This window comes from Apodemus sylvaticus, chromosome X (assembly GCF_947179515.1).
Source record: "Apodemus sylvaticus chromosome X, mApoSyl1.1, whole genome shotgun sequence".
Classification (NCBI taxonomy): Eukaryota; Metazoa; Chordata; class Mammalia; order Rodentia; family Muridae; genus Apodemus; species Apodemus sylvaticus.
Genome location: NC_067495.1, coordinates 91,715,575 through 91,737,961, shown reverse-complemented (window position 1 = coordinate 91,737,961; position 22,387 = coordinate 91,715,575). Strand labels below are relative to the sequence as shown.

The following is a 22,387-nucleotide window of genomic DNA, read 5'->3' as shown; positions in this document are numbered from 1 at the left end:
AAATTTGGCATTACATTTTCTTTTTTTTTAAGATTTATTTTATGTATATGAGTACACTGTATCTGTACATCTAGATGGTTGTGAGCCTTCATGTGGCTGCTGGGTATCGAATCTAGGACCTCTGCTCCCTCAGGCCCAAAGATATATTTATTATATGTGAGTACACTGTAGCTGTCTTCAGATACACCAGAAGAGGGTGTCAGATCTCTTTAGAGATGGTTATGAGCTACCATGTGATTGTTGGGATTTGAACTCAGCACCTCTGGAAGAACAGTCAGTGTTCTTAACCACTGAGCCATCTCTCCAGCCCTGGCATTACATTTTCTTACCATTTTGCTAGGGGATGAGTCAACAGTCTTCTGTGGTTACATATATGGTTGTTTCCATTTGGTTACCCATTTTAGGGTCAGATTAATTAATTCCGGAATGAGTGAATGAATTGGTGGCTTACAGAACCCACACATAAATAAGCACATTAGCAGAATGCATTACATACTTATTAAAACACAGCTTGTTGGGATCCACCCCCTGAGTTTTTCAATCATTCCAATCCATCTGGGCTGAAAAGCCACATTCTCAAGGAAGCCTGAGGTTGTGCTGCTGCCACTCCACAAACCACACCGGAATACTGACACAAGCTATTGTGGGAACAATTTTAGGCCATGATTATTGTACCGTACAACTTTTTGCTGCTCTTGCCAAGTAGCTTGACTCAATGGAGTGGAACGTCCAGTTTACTTCTATAATATTCCCCTGGATAACTTTTATGCTGGGTCACTAGCAGTGGTGTGTGTGTGTGTGTGTGGAAGGGCACCTGTAGACTATTCAAGGATCAGTGCTGTTGCCCTCACGGATACTATTATCCTTTTGCCACATCTAGTACTGACAACGTTTGTTATCCAGGTTCCTTCCTTTGACTGTTCACCATAGTCTGAGTTTCTTACTATTTTCCTGGGGGACACACCACATGAGAGGAAACTGGTGAGAGGACAACTTACTGAGCTCTGTTGTTGTAGTCGTCCTCGTTCTCGTCGTCGTCGTCGTCGTCGTCGGGGGCGGCGGCGGCAGCAGCGGCGGTGGTGTAGGTCTCTTTGGTGTGGATCCCCTGGGGTCAAACATTGAGAGGAGCAGCAGACAGGAAGCACCTTTAGCTGCTGAGCTGTCTTGCTGTCCCCATTTTAATGAAGCAAAGAGCATTCTAGCATCTCGGGATTCAGCTCTCCTTTTTAGGGACTTGGTGACATCTAGTGGCTAACTGGAGCTTTTTCACTCGTACTTTGAGAAACTTCTGGAAAAATTACTCAGCACCATGAAAAGCAAAAATAGCTTGAACTTATTTTCTTCTCTGAGAAAGGGTTCTAAAATGTGCTTAGGAGAAAAGGACAGTGATTGGTACAACATAAAAGTCAAAATGGATCGCCTAATCTCCTGTCAACTGTAAAAGAAATTAGAAGCCATTTAAAAATCAACCAACCAACCAAAAATATTAAATAGAAACCATTGGTGAATCTCAAATCTCGATGTCATTTGTTTTTTATTTTCCAGAAACGATACATTTTTTGTTTGTTTGTTTGTTTTCGAGACAGGGTTTCTCTGTATAGCCCTGGTTGTCCTGGAACTCACTCTATAGATCAGGCTGGCTTGAACTCAGAAATCCTCCTGCCTCTGTCTCCCAAGTGCTGGGATTAAAGGTGTGGACCACCACTACCCGGCTCAGAAATGATACTTAATAAAGTATCCCTAAGTACAAATCAATATGAAGTTGGTGTCTGCATCCTGTATCACAGGGTATCTGTACAAATGCCAGAGCATATACAGTTCAAAGACACCTATGTAATTCCTGAGGAGTTATATGCCTGGTAGTGGTGGCGCACGCCTTTAGTCCCAGCACTTGGGAGGCAGAGGCAGGCAGATTTCTGAGTTCGAGCCCAGCCTGGTCTACAGAGTGAGTTCCAGGACAGCCAGGGCTACATAGAGAAACCCTGTCTCGAAAAAACAAACAAACAAAAATAAAAAAAGACAAAGCATTAGAACTTGAGAAGTCATATATCCAGAAATATGTATCCAGTAAATAGTGTACAGCTTTTACTGATCTGAGTGTGTCTAGGACTGAAAGTCAATGAGAGGTGAAACTGCTAACCTCCAGGATACAGACACATAGGATACCAGAAGACAAGCCTCAGATGCTCAGAATGCTCATGGGAGGTGCACAGTATGGTAAACAATCAACTGTGGCTTGCACGTCAGAAGAAATGTTGAGCTACTTGCTATGGATAAGGAGACAGGTGATCATAAATACAGCTATTTCTTAACAGTTCCTTTTAGGGTTGAACCATTATCAGTGACAGAATCCTAAGCTGTTTTCAAAATGTGGTCATATGTACTCTTAGCACAGTATTCTGCATCCTCTCAGAACTTTCCCAAACCAGGGCCCAGCAATCAAAGTCTTTAAATGTGTTCCAAAGACTCTTAACATGAGATCCCAGAAGACCAGTGTCTCATAGCTTTAAATGTCTGAAAACCCTAAAAATAAAGGGCACATAAAGGTTTTATAAAGGGCTGGTGAGTTGGCTCAGCAGTTAAGAGCACTGACTGCCCTTCCAGAGGTCCTGAGTTCAAATCCCAGCCACCACATGGTGGCTCACAACCATCTGTAATAGGATCTGATGCCCTCTTCTGGTGTGTCTGAAGACAGCTACAGTGTACTCATAGAAATAAAAATAATTGAATCTTAAAAAAATGGTTGTTATGCCCTGGATGAGGGAATGGCCAACCAATAACCAGTCCAACTTGAGACCCATCCAATGGGCACACACTAATCCCTAACACGAGTAATGATACTCTGTTGTGCTTGCAGACAGAAGCCAAGCATGGCTGTCCTCTGAGAGGCTCCACCCAGCAGCTGACTCAGGCAGACAAAGATACCCACAGCTATCCCACAGTGGATGGATTTTGGGGATTCTTATGGAAAAATAGGAGGAAATATTGCAGGTCCCAAAGGGAAAAGATCTCCACACGAAGACCAAGAAGTCAACTAACCTGGACCCTTGGGTGTTGCCGCCTACGGCCACATACGAACCGGATTACCTGGAAGAGAATTCTGAGGTTAACGGGAAGGGGGCGAAAGAGAAATGAGTCAAGAGGACAGTTGCCCATAGAGACCGACTTTACTATCAATTAGCCAATATTTATAATCTTTGGAAAAACCACCCTGCCCCCCAAACTTGGGTTTCTCAGAATCTAAACCACCAACCAAAGGGGGAAAAGGTTTTATCAAATAATTTGTATAGAATGGCTTTTTCTATAGCTTGCTTTATTTTTCCAGTCAAGGTATAGTATTATCACTTATGGTAAAATGAAAGCAATTATTTGTTTTCTAGCTCTTTGGACTTTGGGAATGTTGTCTTGGTAAAGCACAAAGTCTTCATGAATTCTGTAAAAATAGTTTAAAGACAAACTTTTAAGAAATAAAACATAGAGCTTGGTAATGCTGGTACAGACCTTTAATCTCAACTCTTGGCAGAGACAGGAAGATCTTTTGAGTTTGAAGCCTGCCTGGTCTACAAACTCTAGGAGAACCAGGGCTACACAGAGAAACCCTCTCTAAATATTGCAGGGATGGAAAAGCATCTTAATGGGTAAGAGTGCTTGCTGTGACCAGGTGGTGGCAAAAGATGCCTTTAATCCTAGCACTCTTAGGTCTTTTATCTGCATTCATGTCTGTGTGAGGGTGCTGGGTCACCTGGAACTGGAGTTATAGTTGTGAGCTGCCATGTAGGTGCTGGGAGTTGAACCTGGATCCTCTGGAAAGCAGACAGTGCTCTTAACCACTGAGCCATCTCTCCAGCACTAATCCTAGTAGTCTTTTTCATTCCAGCACTGGGGAGGCAGGAGCAAGTGGATCTTTATCTTGAGTTCAAGGCCAGCAAAGATAGATAGATAGATAGATAGATAGATAGATAGATAGATAGATAGATAGATAGATAGATAGATAGAAAATAGGCCAGGCATGGAAATATACACTTTTAATCTAAGCACTCAGGAAGCTGAAGTAGGTAGATTTGTGTGAGGTTGAGGCCAGCCTGGTTACAGGGAGCTCTAGACACCCCATAGGTCATGTCTAAAAAACAAAAAAATAGCAACAAAACGAGTGCTTGCTAAGCAAGCACAACAAGCTGAGCTCTTATGTCCAGCAGCCATGTAACAACCCAGCCATGATTATCCACAAAGTATGACCCAGTAAGACCAGTGTGACTATAACCCCAGTGCTGTGTACAGCAGCGGCAGATCACTGGGACATCCAGGCTGCCAGCAGAGCTAAAGGCTCAGTGAAAGACCCTGTTACCAAGCCAATAAGGCAGGGTCAGAAAAGGATATCCAATATTGTTCTCTGTCCTCTACCAACACACAAGCAATCAAAATTTAGGCTATGACTATAGCCCTGTTGGTACAATTTTTGTCTTATATGCAAGCAGCCCTGGGTTTGTTCCCCAGCACTGCATAAACTAGACAGTGACATATGATTGTAATTCCAATACTTAGGAAGTAGAGGCAGGACAGTCAAAACTTGAGTCATTCATAGCCTGGAATATTTGAGAATAAAATTAAAATTTCAACAGCAGAGAACTTTAAAAGCCAGTTACTATGTGCCCATATAATAGAACATGGTTAAAAAAAAAAAAACAAACTACGCAAGATTTTTCCAGTTTTTAAAAGGAAGATTTATTTAACAAGTTTCACTTAGTACAATACATCTAAATGGAATTCACAATACAAGGTAAGATTTAAATCAAAGCCCCGGAATTCCATACAAATAACATGGCCAAACTCCTAATGTATTGGTATCACATTTCAAAATTGTCCCGGATCTTTGTTTTTTTAAAAAAGTGAAAGTGTACACTCACGTGCCTTACAGGATATTAAACCAAAAAGCTAGAATTAACAAACATGCCAAATGTTGTCACTTTGAATCATAGACACAGCTCCTATATATTTTTTTTTACAGAAAAGCATGTTTCTCAACATGCATCTGAAGTTTTTGATGTATTGTGGTATAAGAGCAACATTTAACGTAAGTGAAACTGCTTTAAACCTAAATATGCTTACTGCTTAAGTACACTCCTACAACATAACTAACTTGAAAAAGCTGAAAGTGGATTTGACAGTTATGGTCAATACTGAACTTGTTATTACATCCTAGATGAATATTTTCAGTGTTCAAAATTGCTGAGCTTAAAGTTTGAAAACAATCTTAACTTTCACTTTACAGTAAGCATGAATCACAAGCTTGTAATGCGAAACTGTTAAACTTAAAAGTTTGTTCTCTTTAAAAAAAAGGAAAAAGAAAGAAAGAAGCTGATCAATAGTGATCAGAAGCAATTTTATTTCCCATTTACCAATCATACTGGATATGCTGGACATCCCCCTACTCTATCCAGTTCCTATAAATGTAGTTTTTATTCCTGTAGATGCTATTTGATGCTCCCTCTCTTCCTAAGCAAGGTTTGACTGATAGTCACTTGAGTTTTCCTGAAGAACTTGGTCATATCCACTCATACTGCTCTGACCACCATAACCCCCTCCATAGCCACCACTCAGCTGCTGGCTGGCCGGGCCTCCATAACTAGACTGGTTGGATAAACCCATTCCTCCCATCATCTGGCTACCGTAAGCACCACCGCTTGCCCCTGCTGTTGAATTCAAAAAGAGCTCTACATAGCTATGATCATAAGCTCCTCCACTTGTCCCTGCAGTAGAATTCAAGAAGAGCTCCACATATCTGTGCTGCATATTTGCTTTATCTTTTGCCATAGCTGCCACAGCGTCTTCATGAGTAGCAAACTCAACATCTGCCTCACCAGTAACTCTTCCATCAGGTCCTATTTCAATGTGTACTCTCATGGGGTTAAGAGGTGAGAAAAAGTTGTAAATATCATTCTCAGTGGCTCTGTATGGTAATCCCCTCATGTGTACACAGTGCCCTGTGGTACTCTGGAAACTGGACCCACCATCCCCATATCTATGATCAGACATTCCTGAGAAACAGTAGTTTAGGTCTCTTCCAAATCTATCAGATCCAAAACCATACCCGTCATTATAACCTCCATAGTCATCATAGCCTCCGTACCCTCCACCATAAGCACCCCGCCTCATTCTTTCAAACCCGGCTCCTCTGCCAATGCTATTATACCCTCGTCCAGCCCCTGGCCTATCGTAAGGACCAGGGCGCTGCATAGTCATGAGCTTTCGAGGTGGATCATAGTGGGTTCGGACTTCAGCTCGGCTACTCTTGAAGATTTCGATGTACCTATGCCCTATTCTTTCCTTGTGTTTCTTTAAGGCCTTCTCAGCTATCTCCTGTGAAGCAAACTGCACAAAAGCTTCCCCTGTGCTCCGTCCCTGAAAGTCCACTGGCAGTGTCATCCCATTTGGCACAATTTCCAACCCTGAAAAGAACTGAACAATTTCTTCCTTGCTACAGCCAAATGGGAGTCCTCTGAGCCGTACAAAACCATCATTGGCAGTATCAGGACTATTTGGACCTGTATGCTTTAACACCCAATCCATTTCAACACTGTTGGATTTGAATACTTCAACATATCTGTGTCCCATGGTTTCTCTGTCTTTCTTTAAAGCCAATTTCACTTCATCTTCAGATTCAAGTTCGACAAATGCTTCACCACTTGGTCTGCCTTCTCTGGTGTAGATGAAACGAACACCTGATGTGCCATTTTGGATTTTGCAATCAGAGAAGAAGCGCATCACTTCCTCCGCTGAGCAGGACCAAGGTAGGCCCCTGACCTTCACCACGAACCCCTCCCTGCCCTCTGTGCTCAGCATCATGGTGACTGATGGACTCTTGGTGGCAAGCTTGGCTCAATGCAATTTCAATGTGGCTTTAAAAAAATTAGAAAACCATTGTCATGAAAAAGTATATACAATATAGTAAGAAACAAAGAAAACTATTATTTTACAAATTCATATCAGTAAGTTTTTCAAAGGAGCCATATGAACAAAGACTGCATAAAACTTTTAATTCATTCACTTACTGAGTGCTAATCCAATTTCTATTGCATATCAGGTATAATTAATGGTGTTATTTCTAGGTAGCAGTACTATACAATTTTTTTGGTTCCATGGATACTTTTTTTTCTTTAGATAATTTCAAATATTCTAAATTTTCTGTCCTGTGCCAACGTATTAACACCACAGAGAGAAAATTAAAACTAAATCTAACAAGGTGTCACTACATCCCATTATATAAAAATGAAAATATTCTTCAAAGACAAAACTCATGAGACAGTACAACAAATTCATTAATAGCCTACGAATATAAACAATGAATGTAAGCCAATAAAATACAGAACTACTAAAGCCTAAAAGATAAATGGATGACATTAATGGGAATTTATACATTCAGACAAGTTTTAGGTGCCAGGTTCAGGTCTCAGTTGTGCATGGATGAATCAGTAGAACTGTGTCTTCACCAAAGGTAAGTGCAGATACACAGACTACATAGAGGGCAAATACATAGAAGGACTGGTTGATGAAGTGTATCAACTGGAGGCAGAAGGGCTAATTGAAACAAACTATCCTGATTCTGTTCCAGGATCCAGAAACTATCTATAAAAATGTTAATGGAGCACAAAATGGAAGTGGACAGAACTCCAAAGAGAAGACTATCAAGAAAGAGAGCACCCCGAGGGCTCCAGTTAATACAGTAGACTAGACTCTTGTTTGCTTCGTAATCGTGATAATTCAGCATTCACACTGCTATGTGGCATGTACCTCCCCCAAACCTCAGGAAATGGAGCAAACAGAAGGAAAGGGGGACTGAGTGAAATGAGCAAATATTAAAATGACCTATGGAGGAGCCTGGTTAGCAGTACTGGCTGCTCTTCCAGAGGTCCTGAGTTCAATCCCCAGCAACCACATGGTGGTTCATGATCATTCATTTATGGGACCCGATGCCCTGTTCTGTCTGATACCCTCCTGTGTCGAGAAGGGGTCATACGTGCAAACAGAACACTCAAATAAATAAATCTTTTTTTTTTAAATGACCTATTGAATAGGTGTGCTGGCATGTGCCTTTAATCCCAGCACTCTGGAAACAGAGGCAGGCAGGTCTCTGAGTTTGAGGCCAGCAGGCCAGACAGAGGGAGTTCCAGGAGAGCCAGGGTTGCATAGTTGAGACCCTATTCAAAAATGAACAAATCACAACAAAGGTGGATATAGGACTGCAGGCAACTAAGGAATGCTGATGGTGGAGAGCGATGTCTTCCCCAGAGCGAAGCCCACTAACTGGTTATCTAATAGCAAATGGTTAGGCCTCAAAGCATGCACACAAATATGCTGAGCAGGTGATATTTATGATTTGGGAATATATATATATATGTAACAGAGAAAAAGAGGCCAAGAATTTGAAAGCGAGCACAGTGGAGGGGTGTTTAAGCATGGGAAGGTTTGGAGGGAGGGAAAGGGGATAATGATATGATTCTAACTTCAAAAACAAATTTAAATGCAGAGGCAAAAGGAGTGTATAGGGAAAAAGTCTGGGACATGTTCAAACTTCATTCAAAATGAAACTGAAAATAAAATAAACATTTTAACACCCATCAAAATAGTGGAAATTCAACAGTGACAATTAGTCAACATTATGGAGAGTTCACAAACTAGAGTTCACCAGAAGAGTTAAAAACTGTACTATTCTGGAAAAACATGTTGGTAATATTTACCACACCTTCTGACAGAAAATCCACTTCGGGTATGTGCCTTAAGGAATAATCTGAAATTAAGAGCAGGACTTATTGAACTATGTAGTATTTGAAAGGCATTTTATGAAGAAAAGTGGAACATTATACATTAATATAAAGTTATAAAAGTTTAAATGACTGAAGATCAAAGCCATTTTATTCATCTCAATTATGTTAAAAAATAAGAATTCACATACCCTTTGACCCTGTTAGAGTTTCTTCCAGGAATCTGGTCGTCAGAAATACTTTAAAAATGTTTGCTGCAGGACTGTAATGGTAAAAAATAATCAGAAGACTAAATGGTCATCAACAGAATTGGATGAAATATATTTCTACCTTAAATGGAATCCTATGCAATTACTAAGTGATCTGCCCCTACCTGCAAAGATTTCCAAAAGACATTGAATGAATGAATGAATGAATGAATGAACATTCATAGGATAATCCTACCTCTATTAAAATTTTCAAGAATGAAATAAAATGTATAATTTGTGAGACAGTTTGAAAGTAACTTCATGTAAGATAAACTCTTAGAAGAACAAATGGAGCCCAAGGGAACCTTTTAATACTATATACTTTCAATTTTTGTCATTCTTTAAGCTCACTGTGTTGGGACAAAAATAATCTTTGAACAAAAATATAAGCATGGGAAAAATGACCAAAAAAATTAAAAACTTTTTTGTGTGCAGGGATGGGGAATGAACATCAAATGTAAACAACAGCTATTGAGTGTATGGCTTATTTTTTAATTTTATTTTGTGCAGGCTTAACAGTCTGCTTAAAGAATAATTGGACACAACATCCCAGGGATGATGGTGATTTCTACAGCATCCTGCCTCAATAGGTCCTCCCTAGTGGCTGAGAGGTTTTGCTTCCTTACATTTCCTGAGAAGGCCACCAGGACTCTGTTACCTAACGTAGTAACCAAAATTTATGAGTTAAGAATCGGTGTACTCATACCCGTGTTCCAGCACACTCTTTGTAACTGTAATAAGAGTTGGGAAGTGCTAAACTGTGTCCCTTTTAAAAAGAATTTATTACTTTTCGAGCGACCAAAATTCAACTCGTCGATCGTGATAAGCAGAAAAACAAACGTTCAAATAATTAAGTAAAAGCATTTATTGGGCGCCTGTCGAGCACGCATCACTTGCCCAGCTCCTACTTTGAAGGATGGAATTCCCTCGGGACCCCTCAAGACCATCCAGCAGTTTGAATAGTTGAGCGCCTGAATGGATGGAGCGATACTCCGACCACGGGTCTCACTGTTTTTTTTCTTTCTTTTCTTTTCCTCCTAACTCCGGACCGTGTTTGAAACGCTTTTCATCTTACGGGTCCCTCTTGCGGGCGGAAGGGGAAAAGTCCCCCGAGATCCGGCCAAAGGAACTGATTTACAAAAACACGCACACAGTCACGACCGTCCACCATTTCCCCACCAGGCGCAGCGCAGGCCGCTTCCCGGCACTCGGGGAGGGGGAGGGGGGAGGAGGACGGGGTTGGGGGGGGGGAGCTGAGCACGAAAAAGGCGGAGGCGACCCCGGACCCAACTCTGCTCTTCCTAATCACCACCCGGGGTCCCCAGTTCCCACCCGCACACCAACCTCTAACGAGACCGGGGGATTTTCCTCCTTCTTCCCTCAAACGGCTATAGCGAGACGATAGACGACGACCAGAACTACTTCTGCTCACGTAAGCGATTGATCACGTGAGCATCTACGTCATGTGAGATCTCGGTCACGTGAGCAATTCTCGGCTTAAACTCGGGATCACTGAGGTGCCGCACTTCCTCCTCCTTTGGAAAAGGGTGGGCCAAGGTAAAGAGAGCGCCAAAATGATTGGCTGATGCATGTCTTACGTGACTGTTCATTGGTTCATTTTTGGAGATAACGGCCCAGTTGCCAGAGAAACGATGATGTCATTATTGAGTGGGTTCATTGCTGATTGGTCCGCCCCAAGGGTAAACTTAAAAGCCCAGCTTAACTAAGGAAACTGAACCAAAGGATTTCTATGGCCATGAAGCTTTTGAGCAGAGATACGCGGCTAGTCTGTGAGCTTGCTCTTCGCCCTCTAGCTTTAGTTTTCTGGAGCATTCTTGGAGCCAGAGCGTTGGACAATGGCTTGGCGCGGACTCCTACTATGGGCTGGCTGCACTGGGAACGTTTCATGTGCAACCTTGATTGCCAAGAAGACCCTGATGCCTGCATAAGGTATGAGATCGGGAGTGATCCTTCCTCTTTCCGTGTACTTGTGTGGGTGTATTTGGTAGAAGGAAGGGAGCATTTCAGCTGGAGGGATAGATCTCATACTATTGATGCGTTTTTTATTCCCAGCAATTTTTATATTATGTATTTTATATTAAATTTAAAATTGTATAGCCCATCCGAGATTTAGACTGTCTCTAAACTATTACCAGTGTTAGCTTTCCTGAGATTGGAGATAGCCAGAAGCTAGTGCTTCGCTCCCACTCCATCCTTCACTGGGAATTTTTCATTTATTATTTGGTTCCATGTAGACCCTTTGTGTGGGTTTGTATTCTGCCCTTGTTTAGTGCTAGCCTTGAGCTAGCCATAAGTACAGTTGAAATGGGCAAGAGGATGACTAAGACCAATGTGATTTTTTTTTTTTTTGATCACGGGTTCTTTGGCTGTAATGAAGCTAGAGTTAGAGAAACGATGGGATGACTGAGGTGTTCCTGAACTTCCTTCCCTTGAGCATAGCACCGGGCTGGAAGTTTGACCTGAAGGAACTTTATACATCAAAGGTGAGAGTTGAGAGCAGACACAATCCTAATTTGTAAACTAGGATAAATGTCCGTTTTAACTCATGGAGCTGACTCAGAAAAAGCTGTAAAATTGCTGGGCATGGTGGCTCAGGACTTTAATCCCAGCACTCCAACAAAGGCAGACAGGTCTCTTGAGTTCAGGGCCAACCAGGACTGCATAGTGAGACACTGTCTGCAAAGGAAAGAGCTGTAAAACGGTTATCTGACAGAGATTATCTTCTCAGTTAAAATAAACCCACTTTAAAAACCAGCTAATCATGCCCTGATCCCCTCAGTTAGGCAAATAAAACATGTCTTTATCCTAAGCATAAGAAAATTAATTATGTGTCCACAGAAATATGGGCACCTTTCTAGAAAAGATGTTTTCCTTTCTTCAAATTCTTTTTTGTTTTTGTTTTTGTTTTGTTTTGTTTTTGAAACAAGGTTTCTCTGTGTCCTCTGCATTCCCAGTGCTGGAATTAAAGGTGTACACCAACACTTCAGATTCTTAAATGAATCTGTGATGTAGAAAAGATTAAGAACCAAGTATTAGATATTGCATGGATCCCTTATAAGTATTATTGAAAACATAATAAGGTCACCCTTACTAAGGTGCCACAACATCCTTTCTGTGTTCACCAGTTATTTCTCTGAATGCCTATAAAGGTAAAGTCAAGGTGTTGGACAGACATCATAAAGAAAATGGCTTTCTGAGTTTTAGACCATGCCCATTGCGTTCCTGAGATAAAATCTGTGCTAACTTGACAATATAGGGTTTTGTTTTGTTTTTTTTTTTTGTCATTTTGTTTTGTTAATGGTGGCTGGCTTTTTTTGGGGGGGGTGTTATAAAACTAATGCATAGTCATTGCAAACAAGTTAGTGGTAAAAATGATATAATGGAAATGAAGCCTCCTTATTTCATCATCCAGAAATAATCATGGTGAATATCCATATACAACCCTGCAGTTGTTTATTATGTGAATGAAAATACAGATTTCTAACTGACTTCCTATAAAATAGCATGACTTTTATGTGTGAGTGACATCAAGACCCCAGTGCCCTGCCTGGGTTCAAATTCTACTTCAGTGTAGCTTTGGGCAAAGCATTCACCTTCTTTCATTTTTCTTGAAGTTTTGGGGCATGTCTTAGGGTCTTGCACCTGCTAAGAAAGTGTTCAATTACTGGACTGAATTCCTTGCCCTTTGATTTGGGGGACATCGGCACCCTATGCGGATCAAGATCGTCTTGAACTGGGGATCCTTCTGCCACCTTGCTGGGGTTACAGGCATGCAGAACCATGTCCAGTGTAATTATTTTTGTTTAAATTGGACTGGGGCTGTAGCGCAGTTGGCATAGTGTTGGCCTAGCTCAGCTCTTGCAAACTCAGAGTGCTGGTGCACATTTAAGTCCCGGTGTTCAGGAGTTGGAAGCAGGAATATCAGAAGTTCAAGTCCAGCTTATGTCACACAAGTTTGAGGCCAGCCTGGGATACATATAAGTGACCTCAAAAAAAAGTGCAGAGTAGTGTACCTACTACAGAGTAAGAATTTGATAAATTCAAGTCTCTGTATATGCCATAATTCATTTGTGCAGTCCTCTGTTAAGAGCTATTAATGTTCTTCAATTTTTGTGCATCCTCTACCTGATTTTGTTCTTTTCTTTAATGCTTCTTTTTTTTTTTTTAATGAGAAAGGTGGGCCTCTGGGGGCCTGGCTGATCTAGTGCCTCGGGTCCCAAGTGCCGAGATAACAAAAGCTACCACACCAGGCTTCATTGTTTTCTCTGAAAACTAATTTAAGGGTGTAAAGATATGATTATTCTGATAATCTTAAAACAGTCATTAACCAAGATTTTGCAGATGTATGTGCACACCCATGGTGTGTCATCTTGCCTCTTTTCACAGCAATGTAGCCAACCCTGAGCTTTGTCATTCTTTTTTTTTTTAAGATTTATTTATTTTATGTACATGAGTACACTGTAGCTGAACAGATGGTTGTGAGCCATCATGTGGTTGCTGGGAATTGAACTCAGGACCTCTGCTTGCTCCGGCTCCACTCGCTCCGGCCCCAAGATTCATTTATTATTATACGTAAGTACACTGTAGCTGTCGTCAGACACACCAGAAGAGGGTGTCAGATCTCATTACAGATAGTTGTAAGCCACCATGTGGTTGCTGGGATTTGAACTCAGGACCTCTGGAAGAGTAGTCAGGGCTGTCAACCGCTGAGCCATCTCTCCAGCCCAAGTTTTGTCACTCTTTTAGAACTTTTGCCAATCTGCTTTGTGTTATTATTTAAGTATTTTTTCTGCCCCTGTGGGACTTGGTCCCAGGATTTAACATGTTATGAAATACTCTGGCACTGACCTACACCCCAAGCCTTCTTATGTACATTATTGTAATTAATTACTAAGGAGGGTTAATGTCTTTTCCTATTTTAAATCGGCTCCTTGAATTGTTGCTTCAATGGATTTCCTTTTTTTTTTAACTGTATCGTTTGAGTTTCTCTTTTATTCCATTTGTTTTGGTCTAGCATCTATTGTAGACACAGGTGGTTCTTAACAATGAGTTATTTTGACATTCATATAATGGGACATATCAATTCTTTCTTTATTTCTGGCTTTGAAGTATTATACCAAGAAATCAAAGTTAAAACAAAAGGCAAATAGCATTTGATTTGAGTGCAGAGTAAGTTTGCCAATAGGAAACAAAGACTCAGTTTGACTGAAATAGCATTCCAGAGGGATGGTGGCTTTTTATAAGAATGTGACTGTGAGCCAGGTGTGGTGGTACAGACCTTTAATCCCAGTACTCCAGAGGCAGAAGCAGAGGCAGGCAGATCTCTGTTAGTTCAAGGGCCAACCTGGTCTACAGAGCGAATTCCAGAACATCCAGAGCTACAAATAGAAACCATCTCAAAACAAAACAAAACAAAACAAACAAACAAACAAAAAAAAAACGAGGGTGTTGGTGATTGTGAAACTTTGTATCCTTTAGGGAAGCTAGAAGATTCACACATGAGGTAGATGAGATAGATGGCTCTGTTTCAGAAGTCTTGAATCACAGTAATATTTGTATTCTAAAAGCCGTGCCTACAGTAGCTTCATTTCTTTTATAGAGCATAAGCATTTCATCTTTGAGGTGAGCTCTTTAAATCTTGCCAAATTCCTTCAAAAGTCTTTTTGGGATTTGTTCAAGGTTTCCTGATCCAAGAGTAAGATACTGTTTCTCCATTTATTCAAGCCATTGAGGAACAGAATAGTTTTAACATATGGTTGATAAACATATTAATCTCTAGGCATCCTAGCCTTTTCTGTCTCTTCCCCCCCCCCTTGCTATTATGAATGAGATTGTTTTCCCTACGTAAGTAAAACTGACACCAAAAGAAGCTGTTTATCATACTCACCCTTCTCTGCTGGGATTTCTCTCATATGTAGGCCAGTAGACCTTTCTCCTTCAGATCTTCCTGTTTTTGTTTCCTCAATAGCCAGGATTACAAGCCTGTGTCACTACAGCTTGTCAGTTACAATAGCTTTTCAGTTTTGTCATGTGTTGCATTCTTAGAGTTTTTGTTTCTTACTGAAGGCCCCACCTCTTCTGTGAGTTCTGGGTCAGAGGAAGTGGGGGGGTGGGGAAGAGGAGTAACTGGAAGGATGGTTCCTTTTACCTCATACAGGTTGTGATTACTACCACAGTGTTAGTGCATTTTTAGAAACTGTGAAATCCCAAGGCGCCTTAAAATGGGAGCACTGAAGTATTCATCTAACGAATTGGAATGAGTGCTTGAATTTCTTTTTCAGTGAGCAACTGTTCATGCAGATGGCAGAGCTCATGGCCTCTGATGGCTGGAGGGACGCAGGTTATGAATACCTCTGCATAGATGACTGCTGGATGGCTCCTGAAAGGGATTCAAAGGGCCGGCTTCAGGCAGACCCCCAACGCTTTCCTAGTGGGATCAAACATCTAGCTAATTACGTGAGTTTAGAGTTGCTTGTTTATTTTTTTATGGCTTTACTAAGGCTTATTATGAAACATACCACGTGATACTTTGAAAATGTAATGTTGTCTGAACAATAAATTATGGTGCTTACCAGGTGGAATTACCATCACATCAACCTATAAACATTTCACAATAGCTCCCAGGGACTGTCTTGGTGAAATAGTTTTTGCTGAAACCACAGAATCTCTAGGAGAAAGTCAAACATGGCTGTGACATGCATGCTTGTACTTCACGAGAGGCTATTGTAGTATATAGTTGAACTATATACTTAGCGAATTTTAAAGGATAAAAACAAATATTGTGGAGACTATTGAAAACAAATGAGGCCTGATACTAGCTAAAGGAAATGAAGCAGATTTTATTCAGTACTGTAGGAAAAAGGGTCACGTTCCAAACCAAATGGACCAGTGAGATTGTACAACCAATGAGCAAGTACTGGGAGTTTAGCAGCTGGAAAACTGCTAAAGGAGACATCAAGAGTCAGAGGATAGGACAACTTACTGGGATCCTTGTTCTACCTGAGTTCACCCTGACAGTCACCAGGAAGGCCAAGACTGGAGGAGTGTCAAGAGAGGCTTAGCTGAAATGCTGTCACCCTTTCTCAAGACAAACCTATCACTGTTCAGGAAAGAGACTGTTTGGGATCCCATGAGGAATGTTAAAGCAGTCATAGCCTTTTCCTCACTTCTGTGCTACAGTTCACATGCATAGTAACAACTGCCTTAGCAAAATTGGAGGATCGGTTCCCTGTTTCCCACAAACTCAGCTTAAAAACTGGTGTGCGGGTCCTTTAGACCTGGAGAAGCGCACATCTCTTCTTAGTCTTAGTAAGTGGCCCTCCCACTATTTTTTTTTTTTTTTTTTTTTTTTACTAATTCCAGGTTGATTTGCTAATGTGGTCCATCTTTCTTCTCATTTTAGGTCCACAGCAAAGGATTGAAGTTAGGGATTTATGCAGATGTTGGGAACAAAACCTGTGCAGGTTTCCCCGGGAGTTTTGGATTCTATGACATTGATGCCCAGACATTTGCTGACTGGGGTGTAGATCTGCTAAAATTTGATGGTTGTTACTGTGACAGTTTGGTATCCTTGGCGAATGGTATGTTTCTTTCTTTCTTTTCTTTTTTTTTAATTGTATTTTAAAAATTATGTTAAAATCAACAAAGTAAGAATGATGTATAGTGCATGTGACTGTATTTGTGGGGGTGTATGTGCTGTGGTGCCTGTTGAGAAGTCAAGAAGACATCTTGCAGAGATCCATTCTCACTTTCCAACCATATGAGTCCCAGGGATCAAACTCACTCAGGTCGTCAGACTTGGCAGTAGGACCTTTGCTAGCTGGACCATTTCATTTGCCTAAATGGTATGTTTTCTTCAAGAGATTTAGCCCTAATTATTTCTTGGCCTTTTGGTTAACATCAAGTAAAAGATCTAGCTAGAAACAAGAACTTAAAGCCAGGAGCTGGAGAGATGGCTCAGCGGGTAAGAGCACTGACTGCTCTTCCAAAGGTCATGAGTTCAAATCCCAGCATCCACATGGTGGCTCACAACCATCCATAAAGAGATCTGTTTACTTACATATAATAAATAAATATTTAAAAAAAAAGAACTTAAGGCCATCAGTAAGCTGAGCCTCCAAAGATCTAATCTCTCCTCATCTCTCTTTTTTTCTTTCTTACTCTGTGTAGCCCTGGCAGTCCTGGAACCAGCTCTGTAGATCAGGCTGGCCTTGAACTCACATCATACCTCTGCCTCCTAAGGCCTGGGATTCAAAGTATGTGCCACCACTGCCCAGCCAAAGAAGTTGTCTCCATCATTTATTCAACTATGTGGAATTCATACATGCCTACCATGGCATGTGACATATACTGTGCACTTTTGAGTCAAGGACTCTGAGAATACATTATAATTATTAATTATAACTAGATCTGACATTGTGAGAGCCCAGATGGAGAAGCATCTGACTCCTATCTTTTCTCTCTGGGTCTAGTGTCTCGGTACCACTTCCTCAGAGCAACCCAATAGTCACAATGTAAGCAATTTAAGCAGAGAGCAACCTGTCCCTGTCACTAGTTTAAAATATAAGCATGGACTTTCTAAGTGGCCTCTTGAGATACACAGCACTGGCTGGAAATCCCTGCTTTCCCTTATTTACCCACTGTTTTCCTCATACAGGTTATAAGTACATGTCCTTGGCCTTGAACAGGACTGGCAGAAGCATTGTTTACTCCTGTGAGTGGCCACTTTACTTGAGACCCTTTCATAAGGTAAGCTAGTGAGCCCAGAATCTAAACTTCAGGGCTTGAGTATAAAAATGCACTTCTCCCCGTCCCCACTGCTTGTGATTATGACCTAAGCTTCCACCAACTAGGAAACCATCTTTGATTTTTTTCCCCTTTTCTTTCACTGATCACTTCCTGCCCACCAGCAATCCTGCAGAATTCGCTCTGGAGTCTCTCTTGACACCAAGACTTCCTGTCATTGCATCCACACTGGCCTTCCAGGCCAGTCCCAACTCACCCAGCCTGCTCTGACAGCCTCATCTCTCTACTTCTGCTCCCTTTCCTACCCCCACCATTTTCCAGACAGCAGCAGAACTGTCTCCTGAAAAACTTGTCAAGGGCCTCCCATCTGTCTCCTCCTTGCATGTAACTGACTTTCCGTTGCACTTAGAATAAACTCAGAAGTCCGTCAGCATGCTTCTTGCCTGCCTCTAGCCTCCAACAGATCTTTCCAGCACGGCACTTTTTCCTTTCTGTACATCATATATACCATATTTACCCCATTGTGGTATATATGCACTGTGCATGGATAGTAATGGGTCACACAGACATTTTCATATAAGCCTGTGATGATGTACTTGCTTATTGTTTCTTTCACGTCTCCCGCCAAGATTTTAAAAAGGGTTGGCTAGTGAACATTGAAATCTGACCAGATGTTCCAGGCTTGGGTCTTCTCTACTTTAAAATAGTCTCTGCCCACTCATTATCTAGACATTAACTGTTCGGTTTCCAGAAGGGTAGGTCTTTAAGTATGTATGAAATGAATCCACAGTTTTCTTGAACTTTAGACAGTCTAACTTTTTCTCAGCATTTTAGACCTTAGATGTCATACCCGTGAATCTACACACTGGTTCATTCCACAATTTACATGTTTCAGATTTCAATTTTATCATGTTTGAAAGTATCTCAATAACTTTACAGACTTTATTTTTATTGTTTAGTATTCTGTCTTTTTACAGCCCAATTATACAGATATCCAATATTACTGCAATCATTGGAGAAATTTTGATGATGTTTATGATTCCTGGGAAAGCATAAAGAATATCTTGGCCTGGACAGTAACTAACCAGCAGGAGATTGTTGAAGTTGCTGGACCAGGGGGCTGGAATGACCCAGACATGGTAAAGACCTGAACCCTCCCCATTTAAGAGGTAGCTTTTTTGTTTTGTTTTGTTTTTGTTTTTGTTTTTTCGAGACAGGGTTTCTCTGTAGCCCTGGCTGTCCTGGAACTCAGACCATGCTGGCCTCGAACTCAGAAATCAGTGTGCCTCTGACTCCCAAGTGCTGGGATTAAAGCATGTGCCACCACTGCCTGGCTAGGAGGTAGCTTTTTAAAAATGTTCCAGCAGGCATTGTGTAGTTGCTTGGAGTCTCAGAACTCCAGAAGCTAAGACAGGAGATTTGCTCCAAAATCAAGGCTGAAAGATTACCTTGGACCTTATCTCCAAAATAAGAAAAGAAAAAACAACTTTTGAGGGGTTCCTGCAGGTATCCAAGCAGGAACTTGAACCCATGGAAGAGAAAAGAATGAAAACTCACCAGCCGGGTGGTGGTGGTGCATGCCTTTAATCCCAGCACCTGGGAGGCAGAGGTAGGCAGATTTCTGAGTTCGCAAGGCCAGCGCGGTCTAAAACATGAGTTCCAGGACAGCCAGGGCTACACAGAGAAACCCTGTCTTGAAAAAACCAAAAAAAAAAGAAGAAGAAAAAAGAAAAAAAAGAAGAAAAGAAAGAAAGCCTGGTGCTTATTAACTCTGTCAACCTGGGTCAGACTTTGGGGAGTCTAACGCCATTGTCAGCATATTTAAAACTAGGTGCCGTTTGGAAAAAGGTTTCCAGGCAACAGTCTGTCTGATTCTAGGTGCACAATAAAGCTCAAGGTGTAGCTACTTAGAAACTCTTTTACACAGTCCTTCTGACCGAGAGTGGGTTGAATAGTCAAGAGGCCTAAAATCTAGTGTGGTCTCTGACCTATAGCACAGAGGGTCAGCAGGCCATAAAGTACATGTGACATCTCCCCTAAGGATGGGTAATGATCTAGGGAGGGAAGGGTGTGAGATAACCGTCCTGGGGAATTTGGGTGAGGTCTGCTTCCACAGATAGCAAAAAGGTCACCACCTGGTTGTTGACAAAAAAAAAAAAAAAAAAAAAAAAATCTACTCCCAGCCTTCTGGGCATGAAAACTGGTATTTTATCACCTCCATTGAGAAGAGGGCCCAGTGTATTTAACATTCCTGGTTTTCAGACAAGGACCTCTGTGTCCCCAACAAACAACAGAAACCCAATCAGTTGAATGTCCTCCCATCTGACTTATACTCCTCTTTGTCCTAGTTAGTGATTGGCAACTTTGGCCTCAGTTGGGACCAGCAGGTAACGCAGATGGCCCTCTGGGCCATCATGGCAGCGCCTCTACTCATGTCCAATGACCTCCGACAAATCAGCCCTCAAGCCAAAGCTCTACTTCAGAATGAGGATGTAATTGCCATCAACCAAGACCCCTTGGGCAAGCAGGGGTACTGTTTTAGAAAGGTAAGTAATGTTTCTTGGGAAAAAATTACCCAGGCACATATCCTCCATTGACATGTATGATTTGAAGTATTTTGTGATGGCCTTTTAATACTCAAGTACAAAATTATCTCAAGCCTAACTCTGCTAAGTGAGGACACGACTGACCTTTTGCTCTGTTATTTTTCCCTTGAGTTGGTGACAGAGTGGTTAAAAAGGCTTTTGCCTGAAGTACTACTTTCAAAAGACAGAATTTTTGTTATAGTCCCGGCTGTCCTGGAAGTAGCTCTTTTGGCCTGGCTTCTTGTGGGCTATCCTGTAGTTAAAGACTACTCTTGACACAGATTTAAGTCTTTATTAGCCAGCTGACAACTACACTCAGGTGTTTGGGATCGCAGTGTGGCCCAGAGCCTTTAACAGGGCGAGCCTTTAAGCATAAAATCCACACCCTGGGTGGACATACTTCAATCAATAAGAACACATAGCCAGAATTTGAACTACAGAAGCCAAAAGAAAAGTAGATTTAGAGACTTTCCTAGAAGTATATGAACCGTCCTGGTGGATTAAGTCATTTTGTGTTTTAAAACAAGGTTTCTTCTATTAGTCCTGACTATATTGAAACTCCCTCTATAGACCAGGCTGGCCTTGAACCAGCCTCCAGCATCTGGAGTGCTGGGATTAAAGGTGTGTGCCACCACACCCGGCACTACTTTTAAATTTCTAAAATGTACTGCGGGCTAATTTTAATTTTTTCTCCAAGGGCATGATAGTTCTGCTAATAAGGCTGAATATCAAATACATCAAATACGGCTAGTGATGAGGTTACCACACGTTCATGCTTCTTTTCTTGGCTTTTCAGGAAAACCACATCGAGGTTTGGGAACGACCACTCTCAAACCTAGCCTGGGCTGTGGCTGTAAGGAACCTGCAGGAGATCGGTGGCCCTCTTTCTTACATCATCCAAATTTCTTCCCTGGGTAGAGGACTTGCCTGCAATCCTGGCTGCATCATCACTCAGCTTCTCCCCGAGAAAGTCCGCCTAGGGTTCTATGAATGGACTGTAACCTTAAAAACTCGAATAAATCCCTCAGGCACTGTTTTGCTTAGGTTAGAAAGATAAACTATATTATCTTATCTTTAAAGGCTGTGATCTGTGTAAGTGCCTGGTTTTGCTAAAGACCAAATGCCCTTCCCTCAATTTCCCCTTTAAACAAAGGCATTGCTCTTAAAATTTTCCAAGGTAGGCTTTTGAAATTAATTGGATACTACTGTGCCAGGGACCATAACAGATGCTTCCCATTATACTGGTTGATTTTAGCCTTCAAAACCCTGAAGCAGGTTATTTTCCACTGAAATCATTACAGCTAGGTCAGAAACCAAAAACCAATCTAAACCAAACTTTAGATTTTGTATGTGGTTCGAGAGTGTTTTTCCTGTGTCCCACATGCATATCTGGTGCCCAGGAAATCATAAGGGGGCATGGGATCTTCTGGAACTGAACCTGAGACCTCTATCAAGAACAAGTGCTTTTTTTTGGATTTTGGGGTTTTTTTTTCCGAGACAGGGTTTCTCTGTATAGCCCTGGCTGTCCTGGAACTCACTCTGTAAACAGGCTGGCCTTGAACTCAGAAATCCGCCTGCCTCTGCCTCCCAGAGGCATTACAGGCGTGAGCCACCACTGCCCAGCTAAGAACAAGTGCTCTTAATCAAAGAGCCAGCAATGAAAACTAAGCCAACTAGACACAAATCACTGTTTTGTGGAATCCTCAGTTAAAAAACTGCTAGGTGCCAGGCTGAGTGTGGTAGGTCTTTAATCCCAGTACTTGGGAGGCAATGGCAAGTATAGTTCAAGGCCAGAAATACTTCCTTACTGAATGCCCGAAGCAAGGATTATGTGTTTGTTACAGGTCTTGAAATATGGAGGTATGGGATGTGCAGTATTCAGAGGGTGGACTGGGAGGGGGATAAAAGCCTGGACTGTAACCCATGGATTTTAACAGCAAGTAGGATCCCAGTGACTAGCCACATTTCACACCACTCAGCAAGATTCAATCCTAAAGTAGCGATCAGGTACCAAAGCACAAACTCCCAG

General features: G+C 41.6%; 3 protein-coding genes across 4 annotated transcripts in view; 1 reads left to right on the top strand and 2 right to left on the bottom strand.

Annotated features, from left to right (window-relative positions):
• Armcx4 (armadillo repeat containing X-linked 4) overlaps positions 1–1,174 on the bottom strand; it is a 78,681-nt gene extending 77,507 nt beyond the window's left edge. Inside the window, exon 1 of the mRNA XM_052170917.1 lies at positions 999–1,174. The gene's annotated coding sequence lies outside the window, so the exon portion shown is untranslated. The remainder of the gene's footprint in view (positions 1–998) is intronic.
• A 3,523-nt stretch (positions 1,175–4,697) lies between these two features.
• Hnrnph2 (heterogeneous nuclear ribonucleoprotein H2) lies at positions 4,698–10,470 on the bottom strand. 2 transcript variants are annotated; one of them, XM_052170562.1, is made up of 4 exons: positions 10,352–10,470; positions 8,951–9,021; positions 8,741–8,785; positions 4,698–6,896 (listed from the first exon to the last, which is right to left on the bottom strand). In XM_052170562.1, exon 4 carries the CDS (start codon positions 6,841–6,843, stop codon positions 5,494–5,496), a length of 1,350 nt encoding a protein of 449 aa, XP_052026522.1. In that variant the 5' UTR covers positions 6,844–6,896; positions 8,741–8,785; positions 8,951–9,021; positions 10,352–10,470; the 3' UTR covers positions 4,698–5,493. The 2 variants fall into 2 exon arrangements, with proteins under 2 accessions (XP_052026522.1, XP_052026521.1); XM_052170561.1 differs by lacking the exon at positions 8,741–8,785.
• Positions 10,471–10,680: 210 nt separating this feature from the next.
• Positions 10,681–21,440, top strand: Gla (galactosidase alpha). The gene is made up of 7 exons (XM_052170563.1): positions 10,681–10,957; positions 15,310–15,484; positions 16,431–16,608; positions 17,685–17,776; positions 18,751–18,912; positions 20,122–20,319; positions 21,155–21,440. The coding sequence occupies exons 1-7, from the start codon at positions 10,758–10,760 to the stop codon at positions 21,413–21,415; spliced, it is 1,266 nt and encodes a 421-aa protein (XP_052026523.1). The 5' UTR covers positions 10,681–10,757; the 3' UTR covers positions 21,416–21,440.
• The last annotated feature ends 947 nt before the right edge of the window (positions 21,441–22,387 follow it).